Source organism: Tachypleus tridentatus, chromosome 9 (genome assembly GCF_004210375.1).
Source record: "Tachypleus tridentatus isolate NWPU-2018 chromosome 9, ASM421037v1, whole genome shotgun sequence".
In the NCBI taxonomy this organism is placed as follows: Eukaryota; Metazoa; Arthropoda; class Merostomata; order Xiphosura; family Limulidae; genus Tachypleus; species Tachypleus tridentatus.
Window position 1 is genome coordinate 7151659 of NC_134833.1, and position 16620 is coordinate 7168278.

Genomic DNA, 16620 nt, shown 5'->3' on the forward strand with positions numbered 1-16620 from the left:
TCGACTAAAATAAGACAGTTTCGGAAAACAACAGATTCCACCAGAGGGCGTGTCTTCAGACAGCCTGTAACAGAAGATAAGAGGACGGACTTCCAGTGTGGGGACAGATTGGCAGCGTCAGCGTGTGTGGGTTGAAACCACACCAGTCCATATCTGAATCACCAGGTTTGTTCAACAATATTTCATTATTTATAAGAATGCGTGTAATATTCTTACACAACATTGCTGTAAAGGTCACTAATCGTAAGAAAGATTCAGCTGATGTAGCGGGTTTATTTACTTAACCGTCAAGTCTACTTCGTGGTCGGATACAATGATTACTAAACCGAAACCTAAAGTTTTACAAACATAATATAACCTAAATATGTTGAAGAAATATGGATTTCATGCGACCTTCCTATATTTCGCTGCTTGGAACTTCTCGATAAAAGGATCCACACACCCCCTTCCCCTAGTTTCACAGCAGTATATCTGCGCACTTACAACGCTGGAAAGTGGGTTTCGACACCCGTGGTGGGCAGAGTACACAGATAGCCTATGATGTAGCTTTGTGCTTAACTACAAACAAACAAAAGGAACCATTGATATAATGATAATAAAGTCGGTGGTGAAAAGTAAAATGACCCAAGTCAATCAATGGGGAAGAGACGTAACCACCAAGACGGCATATCACTTCCCTGGTGGTCCTGAGAGAACATATCAGGATTGGTGACAGTCGGTCCCTGGAGGTCCTGTGAGAACATATCAGGATTAGTGACAATCGGTCCAGCGAACACAGACATAGACCATGTTTTAGATCTGAGAATAAGGTCACTAGGGGTCGAATTAGAGATCTGACCCCATATGTCTCCTCCAGGGAGCCTCTAGATATTTCCCTGTGCTTTGTTTTAACAGCTGAAATGACCGCCATCAAATCTGGTATGTAGCCTTAAAATCCCCGCACACACACTCCCAAGGTCGATATAGGGGTCGTCGTTTGAATATGGCCCTTTATGTCACGTCCCTGTCCATCTTCCGAGTACGTTTAATGGGAACATCAGAAAGTAATTTATCAAAGTTTAAAACATACTTACACATAAACTAGCAATATTCAGGTGTTTATTATTTCGTTTATTTCATAATTTCTTTGATAAAACTTATATAACACACGTCCAATAAAACATCGTAACCATAACAATTAATACGTCATAGAACAGACAAATCATGTAATACACCGACTTACCCTGGCAGTGATAACAGTCTAGCATGGCTGACATGGGTAACCCGATCCTCAACAAAGGCAAAAGAAATGGAACGGCCCCTCAACTTGTAGCATTGTTTCATCAGAACGGTAATAAACCTAGACAGATTATACTGGTAGACGAACCACAACTCTCTACGTGATGTTCCACAATCTCTAACTTCCCAGTGGCTCTCGGTGAGACGAAGAAATCAACAAATTGGAGTAATGAAACGTATATGGTGAATTTTAACCCTCGTTTTAATTAAAAACACACGTACTTTGCTAACTTTTCTACAAAACTGCCATCTGGAGAAATGGCTTTTCCTGTCATTTCTTAAAGTTTTGTTAGACAACCAGCAGAATTTATTAAATACTTATTTCAACACCGTATCGTGGTCCACAGATATCTTTTATTAAACAAAAACTGGTTTCTATGTAGACTTTTCCTGGGATTCCTCACCTCATGAATCAATTGAAGAACATAAGTTTCTTTTGCGAAGTTATTCGTATGATAAGAAATATCCATTAAGACAAAGTACGTGAGTACAGACGGATTTCAGGGCATTTGCTCCACGAAAACTGTCGTTCGCTTACCTCTCTCAAAGATAAGAAAAGTCCGCGTCGTTTTCTCAGAGACATTGACTGTCCATAGAATCGATGCGCAGTCTGTGATTATTCGAACCTGTACTCCCGGCAGCGCTCTCGTGAGAGTGAAGGCTGGGCCGTATCTGCAAGTTTATAAGCCTCCTATGTTGAGATACACTAATCATTATCTAAAGACAGAGCCTGAGTCAGCTTGCCGACTTGAAATAGATTTTCGCGCGGAACAGCCTAGAACTGATCCCACATCTCTAAGTGCCAGTGTTCACCGATAGAGGGCGTTTGTTCTCATGATCTTTACTGAACTGTTAGAAAAAAAAAATGTTGTTGGGAATGCCGTCTATTAAGAAACCCTGTAAATATATTACGGTACATAATTATCAAATTTTCGCAAGAAATCACTCTGAAATTACTATACGGATCACATCCCTACCCGCTTTTTAAACACAAATGTCTAAACTACACAGACTGTTCGACTTTACATAACTTTATTATCACGTCCCTAATAACATATAAATCACATAAAAATGACACCAGTATTGTAAATATTACAACTAATTACTCCATTAAATATTTTACATGAAAAAAAAAAGAGTTAATTTTTAACGAAAAACTATTGTAAGAGGTGAAAACACAAAATAATTCGGTATACAAACCTCAGCAAGAGTAAAAACAAACTGGTATTTGAGAATCATCAGCTGCAACAGTTCACTAGTAAAACCAAAGTTATTCAGAATTTGTATTTATTATTTAATAATAATACTTAACAACGCCCTCTACAAACAAAAAATAGAAATATTTTAAGATGAAAGTTTTAGCATGAATCCGAACTCGCCATTGACCTACAGCCTTCTAAAATTACGGGCCTAAAGGCATATCACTGTTTTGATAACTTCGATTATTTACCTATTTAAAACACATTTCACTTCATCTAACCACAGTGAACTAGGTTTCAACACATTAATAACCCCCTCCTAACGTATTTTCCAACATATGATACAACCATTTTCACAAGTATTAACTTATTAACACAAAAACACGTTTTCCTAGAGAAAATAAAACAGTAACATTTATCATTGAACCATGAGTAGCAATACCAATAAACCAACTGAGTTTATCCCTAAACCACCATGTTTCTACGTCTTTTCCCAGAACTGACCTAACCGCAGTGACCCCCTTTGGAAGCATCTAACCATTTCAGGTTACTAAATAAATATTGAAAGCAAATATGGTTTGCGTAATATAAAACGGTGATAAGACTGCAATTATATATCTTCAGACACAAAAATAGCAAGTTACATTCTGATAAATAGTTGGTAATGGGTACATGATGTATATATAACGACAGTAGTTGGTAATGGGTACATGATGTATATATAACGACAGTAGTTGGTAATGGGTACATGATGTGTATATATAACCACAGCAGTTGGTAATGGGTACATGATGTGTATATATAACCACAGTAGTTGGTAATGGGTACATGATGTGTATATATATATATATAACCACAGTAGTTGGTAATGGGTACATGATGTATATATAACCACAGTAGTTGGTAATGGGTACATGATGTGTATATATAACCACAGTAGTTGGTAATGGGTACATGATGTGTATATATAACCACAGTAGTTGGTAATGGGTACATGATGTATATATAACCACAGTAGTTGGTAATGGGTACATGATGTATATATAACGACAGTAGTTGGTAATGGGTACATGATGTATATATAACGACAGTAGTTGGTAATGGGTACATGATGTATATATAACGACAGTAGTTGGTAATGGGTACATGATGTATATATAACGACAGTAGTTGGTAATGGGTACATGATGTATATATAACGACAGTAGTTGGTAATGGGTACATGATGTATATATAACGACAGTAGTTGGTAATGGGTACATGATGTATATATATATATAACGACAGTAGTTGGTAATGGGTACATGATGTATATATATATATAACCACAGTAGTTGGTAATGGGTACATGATGTATATATAACGACAGTAGTTGGTAATGGGTACATGATGTATATATAACGACAGTAGTTGGTAATGGGTACATGATGTATATATAACGACAGTAGTTGGTAATGGGTACATGATGTATATATAACGACAGTAGTTGGTAATGGGTACATGATGTATATAGTTGGTAATGGGTACATGATGTATATATAACGACAGTAGTTGGTAATGGGTACATGATGTATATATAACGACAGTAGTTGGTAATGGGTACATGATGTATATATAACGACAGTAGTTGGTAATGGGTACATGATGTATATATAACGACAGTAGTTGGTAATGGGTACATGATGTATATATAACGACAGTAGTTGGTAATGGGTACATGAAGTATATATCACGACAGTAGTTGGTAATGGGTACATGATGTATATATAACGACAGTAGTTGGTAATGGGTACATGAAGTATATATAAGGACAGTAGTTGGTAATGGGTACATGATGTATATATAACGACAGTAGTTGGTAATGGGTACATGAAGTATATATAACGACAGTAGTTGGTAATGGGTACATGATGTATATATAAGGACAGTAGTTGTAGTGGATACGTAATGTATTTATACAACTGTACTATATGGTCGATAATTCAAGTTAGTCCTACCTCTATATCAGTACTAATCTAACAGTACCCTTAGACTTGATATCTCACAAAGATACGTTAAGGCACGTAATTTTTTCTTTGGAGAAAACCCTAGAATTGACTTATTACAAGGTTACGATGTTATGTTGTGATATCGAACAAGACCTAATAATCAACTCATAAGACTTGTTTTTTTAAATCAGAGTTGTTGTTTTTTATTACAGAAAAGTAAGATTGGCTTCGACAGTACTTAACAACAGGTTAGAAATAATTCCTGAGAAACATAAACATCAGTGTGGATAAGCACAGTGTGCATGTCAAAATATCTGGGCTTCATTCTGAATGTGATGTAATCTTCTAAGTTTGAACAAACATCATACAGACTCCTAAGTCAGAATGTTTTTCTGGAACTGCAACAAGTTAACATCGAATGTTCAAAAAAAGACGTTAAATGTCAAACTCGATTTAACTCTTCCAAGGCGTCCAGTGAGCTTACAAAGATTGGATTATGTACATCTAGCTAGTTCCACAACGCTGTATTTATTACTTTCTATACTTACTCTGTTACTTACAGAATTTTGATGTGTAACCGTTTTGGTGTGCAACACTTGTGTCGCCTTGAACAAATATTAAATTGTCTGGGCATAATTTCAATTTTAAGATCTGGCCAAGTGGTTTAGACAGAGTGTAATGTTTGTGTTGTATACGGTTTTCTGGCAAGCTTACAAGTGTCTGTAATCTAGAGTTTACCATCAGCTAATACAAAATGACTGAAATGTCTTTAAAGCTAGTAACCACAAGGTGTTAAGAAAGTATGATATTATAGTCACACCAACACCAATACACAGGTTATAAAAATTATGAAGTATCAGCTACTGATAAAATGATATGTAAGATAACTCACCCTTTCCACATAACTCTTAAATACTTTGATATAGAAGTGATTACGACCGAAGAAGCTAAAAGCATTTAGGGCCACGATTGCTGTCTTCTCTTGCTGAGATTCCGGATTTGATAACTTCTTGTTTAGACCATCTTTAATAAACGTAAGACAGAAAGCATGTGACTGGTCATTCTCAACAAACAAAACGGGTTAAAATATTCTCAACCTAGATAGTTACATAAAGCTGTAAGACATCACATAAAAGTATCATTAAATTAAAGTAAACACGTCTTTATAAACCAGTGTCATTTATCATTTACTAGGGAGTTATTATTGAGCAATACGAAGCCAGATGAAACTTACCTGTAGCAATTCTTGTGTGAAGGTCGTAGGGGGTACAAGGACAAGGGAATTTGTTTGTTTGTTTTGAATTTCGCACAAAGCTACACCAGGACTATGTGCGCTAGTCTCTCTAAATTAGCAGTGTAAGACTAGAGGGAAGGCAGGTAGTCATCATCACCCACCGCCAACTCTTGGGCTACTCTTTTATCAACGTAACTTGATCGTAACTTTATAACACCACAGGCTGAAAAGCGAGCATGTTTGGTGTGACGTTATTGGAGATACAAGTGAAATGAGGTTTATTTTAATATTATATTTGTTGAAGATACTGATGAAATGAGGGTTACTTTAATATTAAACTTGTTGGAGATACTGATGTAATAAGGGTTATTTTAATATTAAACTTGTTGGAGATACTGATGAAATGAGGGTTATTTTAATATTATATTTGTTGAAGATACTGATGAAATGAGGGTTACTTTAATATTAAATTTGTTAGAGATACTGATGAAATGAGGGTTACTTTAATATTAAATTTGTTGGAGATACTGATGAAATGAGGGTTATTTTAATATTAAATTTGTTAGAGATACTGATGAAATGAGGGTTATTTTAATATTAAATTTGTTGGAGATACTGATGACATGAGGGTTATTTTAATATTAAATTTGTTGGAGATACTGATGAAATGAGGGTTATTTTAATATTAAATTTGTTGGAGATACTGATGAAATGAGGGTTATTTTAATATTAAATTTGTTGGAGATACTGATGAAATGAGGGTTATTTTAATATTAAATTTGTTGGAGATACTGATGAAATGAGGGTTATTTTAATATTAAATTTGTTGGAGATACTGATGAAATGAGGGTTATTTTAATATTAAATTTGTTAGAGATCCTGATGAAATGAGAATTATTTTAATATTATATTTGTTGGAGATACTGATGAAATGAGAATTATTTTAATATTATATTTGTTGGAGATACTGATGAAATGAGAATTATTTTAATATATTTGTTGAAGATACTGATGAAATGAGGGTTACTTTAATATTAAATTTGTTATAGATACTGATGAAATGAGGGTTACTTTAATATTAAACTTGTTGGAGATACTGATGAAATGAGGGTTACTTTAATATTAAACTTGTTGGAGATACTGATGAAATAAGGGTTATTTTAATATTAAACTTGTTAGAGATCCTGATGAAATGAGGGTTATTTTAATATATAAATTTGTTAGAGATCCTGATGAAATGAAGGTTATTTTAATATTAAATTTGTTAGAGATACTGATGAAATGAGAATTATTTTAATATTATATTTGTTGGAGATACTGATGAAATGAGAATTATTTTACTATTATATTTGTTGAAGATACTGATGAAATGAGGGTTACTTTAATATTAAACTTGTTGGAGATACTGATGAAATGAGGGTTATTTTAATATTAAATTTGTTGGAGATACTGATGAAATAAGGGTTATTTTAATATTAAATTTGTTGGAGATACTGATGAAATGAGGTTTATTTTAATATTACATTTGTTAGATACCAGTGAAATGAGGTTTATTTTAATAATAAATTTGTTAGAGATCTTAATGAAATGAAGTTTATTTTAATATTAATTTTGTTAGAGATACCGTTGAAATGAGGGTTCTTTTAATATTAAATTTGTTGAAGATACTGATGAAATGAGGGTTACTTTAATATTAAATTTGTTAGAGATACTGATGAAATGAGGGTTACTTTAATATTAAACTTGTTGGAGATACTGATGAAATGAGGGTTATTTTAATATTAAACTTGTTGGAGATACTGATGAAATGAGGATTATTTTAATATTAAATTTGTTGGAGATACTGATGAAATGAGGGTTATTTTAATATTAAATTTGTTGGAGATACTGATGAAATGAGGGTTATTTTAATATTAAATTTGTTGGAGATACTGATGAAATGAGGGTTATTTTAATATTAAATTTGTTGGAGATACTGATGAAATGAGGGTTATTTTAATATTAAATTTGTTGGAGATACTGATGAAATGAGGGTTATTTTAATATTAAATTTGTTGGAGATACTGATGAAATGAGGGTTATTTTAATATTAAATTTGTTGGAGATACTGATGAAATGAGGGTTATTTTAATATTAAATTTGTTGGAGATACTGATGAAATGAGGGTTATTTTAATATTAAATTTGTTGGAGATACTGATGAAATGAGGGTTATTTTAATATTAAATTTGTTGGAGATACTGATGAAATGAGGGTTATTTTAATATTAAATTTGTTGGAGATCCTGATGAAATGAAGGTTATTTTAATATTAAATTTGTTAGAGATACTGATGAAATGAAGGTTATTTTAATATTAAATTTGTTAGAGATACTGATGAAATGAAGGTTATTTTAATATTAAATTTGTTAGAGATACTGATGAAATGAGAATTATTTTAATATTATATTTGTTGGAGATACTAATGAAATGAGAATTATTTTAATATTAAATTTGTTAGAGATACTGATGAAATGAGGGTTACTTTAATATTAAATTTGTTAGAGATACTGATGAAATGAGGGTTACTTTAATATTAAACTTGTTGGAGATACTGATGAAATGAGGGTTATTTTAATATTAAACTTGTTGGAGATACTGATGAAATAAGGGTTATTTTAATATTAAACTTGTTGGAGGTACTGATGAAATAAGGGTTATTTTAATATTAAATTTGTTGGAGATACTGATGAAATGAGGGTTATTTTAATATTAAATTTGTTAGAGATCCTGATGAAATGAAGGTTATTTTAATATTGAATCTGAATTACTCAAGATAGGAATGTTGTTTATTATAAACAAAAAGTGTGACTGGAAGTAAATAACTAAGACTGACTCACAAAGTGTATAAAATATTAAAGAAAGGTATAATAAGTTAAAGAAACGTGTATTAACTGCGACTATTATAGAAAGTAAAGGGTGTTGGTCAAACTGGAAATCAGGAAATGTTAGGATGGAAATAAGGTCTTTGAGGAATGACGTAATAAGGCTAATATCTGATTATTATGGGATGGCTAGTTCATTAATTTAAAAATTTTCTTTGCAGGTTTTACTAATAAAGATGGTCTGGTTGTTAGGGCACTCAACTTACAATGATACCTCTCTACAAAGTTAATGATGTGGAAGGTCTTCCTCTGGTTTCTATTATTGTCTGCAACACTTGTCGGTAGAAGTATCAGTAAAGTGTATGTTACAAACGTTTACGATCCGGTAACAACTGACAAACATTTTAAAAATCTCAACTATTTCCTTCCACTAGCAACCGCCGCTTACCAGATTTGTTGACGAATGAAAATTCTATGACGGATCCTAACGTGAGGGGAAATAGGGAGCAGCCTTCGCACGTGGCATATGAGACTAAATTATTTGTTTTGTTAAAGTAAAAAAAATAAAAAAACGTTTTTTCTAGAATCGTGTATCAGTCTGACGGGGTACTTCTACGTGACTCACAACACCTAGCACTGAATTATTATTAACTGTTCTCTTCCTATTCTGAAAGTAAAAATAAAAGCTATCGGCTATTGAGACACTAATACCTTCACATCACGTTAATAGTTAAATATTTCAGAAAATCCTGTCTTATGTTTGTTTGGCAAGAGTTTGGTCTTACTTAGGACAATTAACTGAAAGAATGAATAATACTGATAACATGGAACAACAACAAAGATTGGTTAATAATTATTACATGAAACAATATCAAATGATAATTATAGCATGTAAGAATATCAAACAATTAAATAATAACATGTAAAAACATTAAATGATCGGATAATAATTAAAACATGTAACAATATAATAAACTAGGAAGGAAACTAGTCAGTAGCACCATCCGCCCGAAACGACAACAATTAACAGACAGCAGGATTAACCATCACTCCTGTGTCACACACACTACCACATGTGTGACATAACCACGTCTGTAACCTTGAATTCCCAACAAGTCTATTCTATGATCAGGTTCTTGAAACGGGTGAATCACCTCATAAATTACCAAATAACACAACAACACCAACAATAATAAATAATCTTCCATCATTAAAATAAAGTTTGTTAACTTGTACACTTTGAACCAAGTTTTCTTTCAACTTTTGGAGTTTCAAACACAGTAACAAAAACTAGATTACCAGCTCTACTCAGTTACAGAAGTTAAATAGAGAAATTACTAATTTATAAACTAGATAAAGTGATAAAAATTCTTACCATAATTCAGACATAAAAAAACAACGGTCATCAACTTAAACCTGTTTACAATAACGGTTGTCAAACGATTTGATAGCATTGTGTCTCAACCGTCATTTTGTCTATGGTATTCTAGCCAGCTTGAAGAATAGTAGCACTGGATGTAATAAATACTTAGTACATACAGTCTCCTTTTTAACACAGTTCTAATTTATAATTCAACAGTGCGCCTTCTTTAAACTGAACCTTTGGTAGGTCCTTCAAATTGGAACTAAAGAAGAGACTGTGGTCAGTGGAAACGTGGACTCTGGTGGAACAAGACAAAGCATTTGAAATATCGAGTTACAGACGGATTTTATAATGTGGTGTTACAAATAGATTTTCAAATGTGGTATTATAGAAGTCATTTATTTGTAATTTTCTAGTAAAATACATAACGGGACACAAATTTATAAGTTGTTTCTTTTTGTTTTGGTTATAGTTGACTTTGGCATGTAATAATTGGGACTTGGCATAGCCTGGTGGTTAGGATGCTTGTCTCGCGATTTGCGGGTCTCGGTTTGGAATTCCCGTTCCGGAAAAAGTTCGTTCTTCCAGCTTTTGGGGCGTTATAATGTGAAGGTGAATCAAAATATTTTCTGGTTTGTTGGTTGGTTTTGAATTTCGCGCAAAACTTCATGAGGGTTATCTGTGCTAGCCGTCCCTAATTTACCAGTGTAAGACTAGAGGGAAGACAGCTAGTCACCACTACCCACCGCCAACTATTGGGCTACTCTTTCACTAACGAATATTGAGATTGACCGCTACATTATAATGCCCCTACGGCTGTAAAGGCGAACATGTGTGACGGGAATTCGAACCCGCGACCCTCAAATTACGCGTTGAGCGCCCTAACCACCTGGCCATGCTGGGTCCTGGTAAAAGAATGTTTCCAAAGTTGGCGGTGAGTAGTGATGACTAGCTGCCTTCTCTCTAGTCTTGCACTGCTAAATGAAGGACAGCTAGTGCAGATAGCTCTCGTGTAGCTTGCGCGAAATTAAAACCAAACCAAAATATTTACATATTCAGTGCCCGTGAAAATATATTCAAAATGTTATTAATGTTAACATTTTTATAAACAAGGAAACTCCTGTTATTGTCTACTGTTAGTTGGCAGCTTTAGGAACACACACACAATGTTTTATCGTTTTATTTTTTAAATGAACATAGTGAGGCCGTACTCTGTCTTGTAAACCTTCGAAGTAATTATAAAAAAAATGTTTCTCAAACGACCCTAAAACACAATTAACATGAAAGTAGTGGCCCACTTTCTTGAAAACGCAGACAGTCTACAGGTATATAACGAACCACTTTATCTAAAAATACAGTTAATCTACAGGTGCATATAGGACGAATGTTTTGAAAACACAGATAATTTACAGGTACATAATGGACCACATTCTTAAAAACACAGTTAATTCACAGGTATATACTGAACCATCTTATTCAAAACACAGATAATTTATACAAGTATATAACGGTGTACTTTCTTAAAAACACATTTAAGCTACAGGTATATAATGGACCACTTTCTGAAAACTACAATTAATCTACAGGCGCATAAAAGACCAATGTTTTGAAAACATAGTTAATCTACAGGTATATAGTGGACCACTTTCTTAAAAATAATTGATATAAAGATATACAGTGGACTACTTTCTTTAAATCAGTTAATCTACAGGTATATAGTGGACCACTTTCTTAAAAATAATTGATATAAAGATATACAGTGGACTACTTTCTTTAAATCAGTCAATCTACAGGTATTTAGTGGACCACTGTCTTAAAAATAATTGATATAAAGATATACAGTGGACTACTTTCTTTAAATCAGTTAATCTACAGGTATATAGTAGACCACTGTCTTTAAAACAATTTTACAGTATATAGTGTACCACTTTTAATCTACAAGAACATCAGAAGTGGACCACCTTATGGTATAGTGTTTCACTAGAAATCTTACAAAACTCTTCTTTTACAGAAGTTCTAGTCGTTAAGATCTAACTTTCACACAGCTACAGAAAGTGTTCTAGTTTATAGTTATTTTCAGTATATCCTGGCACTGGTAAGAACACGCTGCTATTTATCTTACAAACTTCCCGCCCTCGTATTTGCGGAGTTGTATGTAACTTACCATCCAAAGTATATGTTCTGTTGTATGTGCTAGAAGTTAAAACTGTGTGAACGTACAGGATATCCTTGTGCTCTCTATGTACAACAAGTTGAGATTTTCCTTGTATTTAACACTTTACTTGTCCCGTTTGTCTATTTTTGATTAAAACTTTCCTTGTTATTTAGGTGTCCGTATCTAAGGATGTATTTATCTTATTATCCTGATTATGTACTTTTGTCACTTTTATTATTCTCTATATACACACATACTGCACTATATGCATACCCATGATCATTAATTGTTCTTAGAAAGAAAAAGGCGAAATGCTGATAAAACTCGTTAAAAACGAAACAAACTACTTTTAAAAAAAATGTAACTGAGCAAGAGGAAGTAGTCCGTTATTCTCTGGTAGTGAAATCTGGCAATGATCCAAACGAAGGATAACATCGTAGTTACAGTTATCTCACTTATTTGTATACATGAAAAAGTTAGGGTTAGCTCAAACACCTTCACTCATTTTTATACATGGGAAAGTTAAGGTTAGCTCAGACACCTTCCCTCCTGTGTATAGACGGCAAGGGTTAGGGTTAGCTTACATACCTACACTCATAGATGTACACACGAAGAGTTAAGAGTTAGCTCAGACACCTTCTCTCCTGTGTATACACGGCAAGGGTTAGGGTTAGCTTACATACCTACACTCATACATGTACACACGAAGAGTTAGAGTTAGCTCAGACACCTTCTCTACTGTGTATACACGGCAAGGGTTAGGGTTAGCTTACATACCTACACTCATACATGTACACACGAAGAGTTAGAGTTAGCTCAGAACTTAATGAGCTTTACAAAGAAATAAATATTTGGGGATTGTTTCCATCAAATAAATAATAGTTCCATCATTGAGAATGGTAGTAGTCAGTAATAGATATCTTGATGAAACAAAATGGCAGCCATACATTTCGCCTGTTTAAAACCCGTTTTAACCGATTGACTTAATGTTTGTGAAATAAATTAAATCATTGTATTTATTTTTTTTACTTCCACAGTGAATATTATTTGGATTGTTTTGTTTAGGTGAAAAATCATGTTAACAATTCGCAGTTCTGTAAACATACTTTGTTTCAACACATCTCATATCTCTGATCATTCGATCCGCAGCTCGAACATTAACCATGAGACTACCTTTGGTAAAATATAACTTTTGAGGCTGTAATTGAAATTGTCAACTATTATACCAACCCTATCCATAATGAGCACATATACTATAAAGATATATTGACAATTGGTAAAAGCAACCTGTCACCTTACCAGAATAAGGGTAGCCTGTCACTTCATCAGAACAAGGGTAGCCTGTCACCTCACCAGAACAAGGGTAGCCTGTCACCTCACCAGAACAAGGGTAGCCTGTCACCTCACCAGAACAAGGGTAGCCTGTCACCTTACCAGAACAAGGGTAGCCTGTCACCTCACCAGAACAAGGGTAGCCTGTCACCTCACCAGAATAAGGGTAGCCTGTCACCTCACCAGAATAAGGGTAGCCTGTCACCTCACCAGAATAAGGGTAGCCTGTCACCTTACCAGAATAAGGGTAGCCTGTCACCTCACCAGAATTATAATTAAGAACGATAGCGCTTAGTAGCAGAGATCTTTACGAAACGAAATGGCGGCCATAAAACTCGCCAGTGTAAAACCATTTTCGAAATATCTGAGCTTTTATTTCACAGTTTTGGCTGAACAAAAGTAAAGCTTGCTGTACTTATAATGCCACCTAAATTGCTATATATACGTGTTTAATCAAACTTTCACTATTTCAACAAACCTTCATCTAAATAAGGAACTTTTTCATAAGAGCTCAGAGAAAACTAAACTTTAATTGTTTTGCAGAACTTTTCGTCTGGGGTCACAAAGATTCCTTTCTTGTGCCTAAAGGAAAACTCATTTTGGTAACTAGTGACCAAAACCACAAGGTAATATTCACATTTCTTACTGATGATGACCACCAGTGACACTCAAACTATTATTGTTCATTGAGGACAACGTCCTTTACATCCTCCCCAAGAAGAGATCTTCAAATTAAAAACAAACAACAGTAATTAGTGTTTCTTTCACCAACAGCAACAGAAGCGACTATCTGAAACACTCTTTCGTCAAGAACAAGAACCATCATTAACCAAAAATATTTTCATGAAATACGTCACTCGAGACAATACAACCTACACTACAACCATCTGAAAAACTCAGAAATACGTCACTCGAGACAATAAAACCTACACTACAACCATCTGAAAAACTCAGAAATACGTCACTCGAGACAATAAAACCTACACTACAATCATCTGAAAAACACAGAAATACGTCACTCGAGACAATAAAACCTACACTACAACCATCTGAAAAACTCAGAATCTGCTGGAATTTACATTTTGAAACCATCAACAAAAGTTGTAGTGTTCGTAATGTTTATAAAAACCAGTAACAAACATCTGAAAATTAGTGTTAATTAATTCATAAATGTGTCAACTGAGATGGATTTTGGTTTTTGGCTCGAACCATAGTGACACTGATTCCTCATCAAAAAATAGAAGCAGGACTGTATGTCACACAAGGGATGCTTGTTGAGTAAAAAAGTGGTGTTTCATGATGAAGCTCAAACCGCCACCTAGTGACGACCTACACCGTTTACTTAATAATACGCATTGTTTCGTACGACACGTGAAAAACTGCACATGCCAAGTTTCGTTTAGACACGAGCAGTTTTTTCTAAAGAAATAAAAATAACAAACAAGAAAAAATACTAGGGTTAAGCAGGAATACATGGAAGTAGAAACTACAAACATTATCAACTGAATAAACCGGAACGTGTAAAAAAAAACCCAAAAGAACTACATGCTCTTGTATAACCAATAACCTTCCTCCATTGATACGGACGTACAATATTTATATACTTTAAAACTGGGGGATAAATTTGACTGTGGTTTCACTAGTATAATCCAAGGTTGAAATTATTTCACAATTTCAAATTTTTATACCCATTTTGTTCAGTTTATATTGAAATTATTTGAATAAACACAACGCAATACTTAAACAATTACAACACCGTAAGTACATGAACAACTAACACTGTTTTGGTCACACCATTGTCCTAACTAGTTAGGTTCTCTTACTGTATATGTCAAGTATAGATACAAATACAATATGTACAAGTTAGATATGTAAAGTTTTACATTTTCTGTGTTAAGAACCATATAATATTAATTATTCCAGCTATAATGATAAAATTAACTTGGTATATCTTGTATCTTGTTAAGATTTCATTACAGAAGATTACAATAAAGTATGAAATAGTAATGAAAATAGTAGTTATATATTCATAATATATACGAGAACGTGCAACTATTGTTAAAAATTGTGGCTTGCACTGTGATCTGATTTATGATCAGTACCTCTAAGAGGTAACGCTTTGGATCGTGCACAAGAGTGCAGTAAAATTCTACTATTCGATCATATGAAAGTATTCCACCAGTCGAAGTTTGGTACTGTTAACTAGCTGTTTTCCCTTAGTCTAGCACCTCAGAACCACGGATTTCTATCCTCAAATAGCCCTTGTATAACTTTGCGAGAAAGTATGGAACAGACAAACATTATAAATCAACTTGTAAGTTTACTGACTACCTATATAGAAACTCCCCAAATAAACTGATCTAACATTTCGCTAAGTGAAATTAAAACTTTACTACAAGTCTAAAGCAACACAGGAAAGTATGCTGAGCAAGCCAGTAACTCATTAGGTCCACTGGGGGGCTTCCTTCAGCACGTGCAATGTGAGGCTTCTTAGGATGAAAAGTCATTGACCGCGGATGTCAAACTCGATAAACCGTCTCCACGGGGTTCTAAACTCTAACGAGGAACTTAAAAGTAAAATTCCAAAAAAAAACCAACAACAAACGATAAATGTAGAAAGTGATTTATAAGCTGCTACTAACATATCCAAACAACTGTATTGAAGTTACTTACAGAAGAGGTTTTTGTATTTCTTAAACTACTTACTTACCTGTATCAGGTCTTTAAAACTGAAATTACGATTTTTTAAAGTAATAACAAAACACATATTTTTAACATAGCTGAATTACACATGATATTCGTGATTAGAACTAAACAGTTCAGCTCTAGACGCTACGATGAAATCAAGAAGGATTCGTGTTGGAAATCAGAAGACAGACTAAAAAGATTGATAAACTAATCAGGTTTACAAAAGGTAACTTCGTATCGTGGGTAATTCAAAGACGTCACAACTGTTCAATCTCCACTGTAATTATAAAATATTTACTGTGTAGCATGATACACCTTTTCCCAAAAGGTCATGTAATAAGTTACGATTACTGCATAGCTCTTGTAACATGCTACCTTTACTGCACGGTTTCTGTAGCATGTTGCGATGCTTACCACACAGCCACCTCAGCATGGTACAACGTTTGCTGCATGTAGCATGCCACAATATTTACAGACACAGCTCCTGTAACATGCTATGTTCACTAGGTAGCTCATGTAAA

General features: G+C 33.9%; 1 protein-coding gene and 1 long non-coding RNA gene across 4 annotated transcripts in view; one reads left to right on the forward strand and one right to left on the reverse strand.

The window, feature by feature from the left end:
• The window catches only part of LOC143224718 (uncharacterized), a 90298-nt gene that overhangs the window by 52785 nt on the left and 20893 nt on the right, over nt 1-16620 (reverse strand). For 2 of the 3 annotated variants that reach the window (XM_076452954.1, XM_076452951.1), the window contains exons 2-3: nt 5358-5488; nt 1223-2127 (exon numbers count right to left, since the gene is read on the reverse strand). In XM_076452954.1, the coding sequence (XP_076309069.1) occupies nt 1223-1256 (34 nt within the window). In that variant the 5' untranslated portion in view covers nt 1257-2127; nt 5358-5488. Of the gene's footprint in view, nt 1-1222; nt 2128-2478; nt 2606-5357; nt 5489-16620 lie in introns of those variants that run through there. The other variant, XM_076452952.1, reaches the window with a different exon arrangement.
• Nucleotides 32-9152, forward strand: LOC143224719 (uncharacterized). The gene is made up of 2 exons (XR_013013409.1): nt 32-165; nt 8783-9152. It is a non-coding gene; the product is annotated as an uncharacterized LOC143224719 (long non-coding RNA).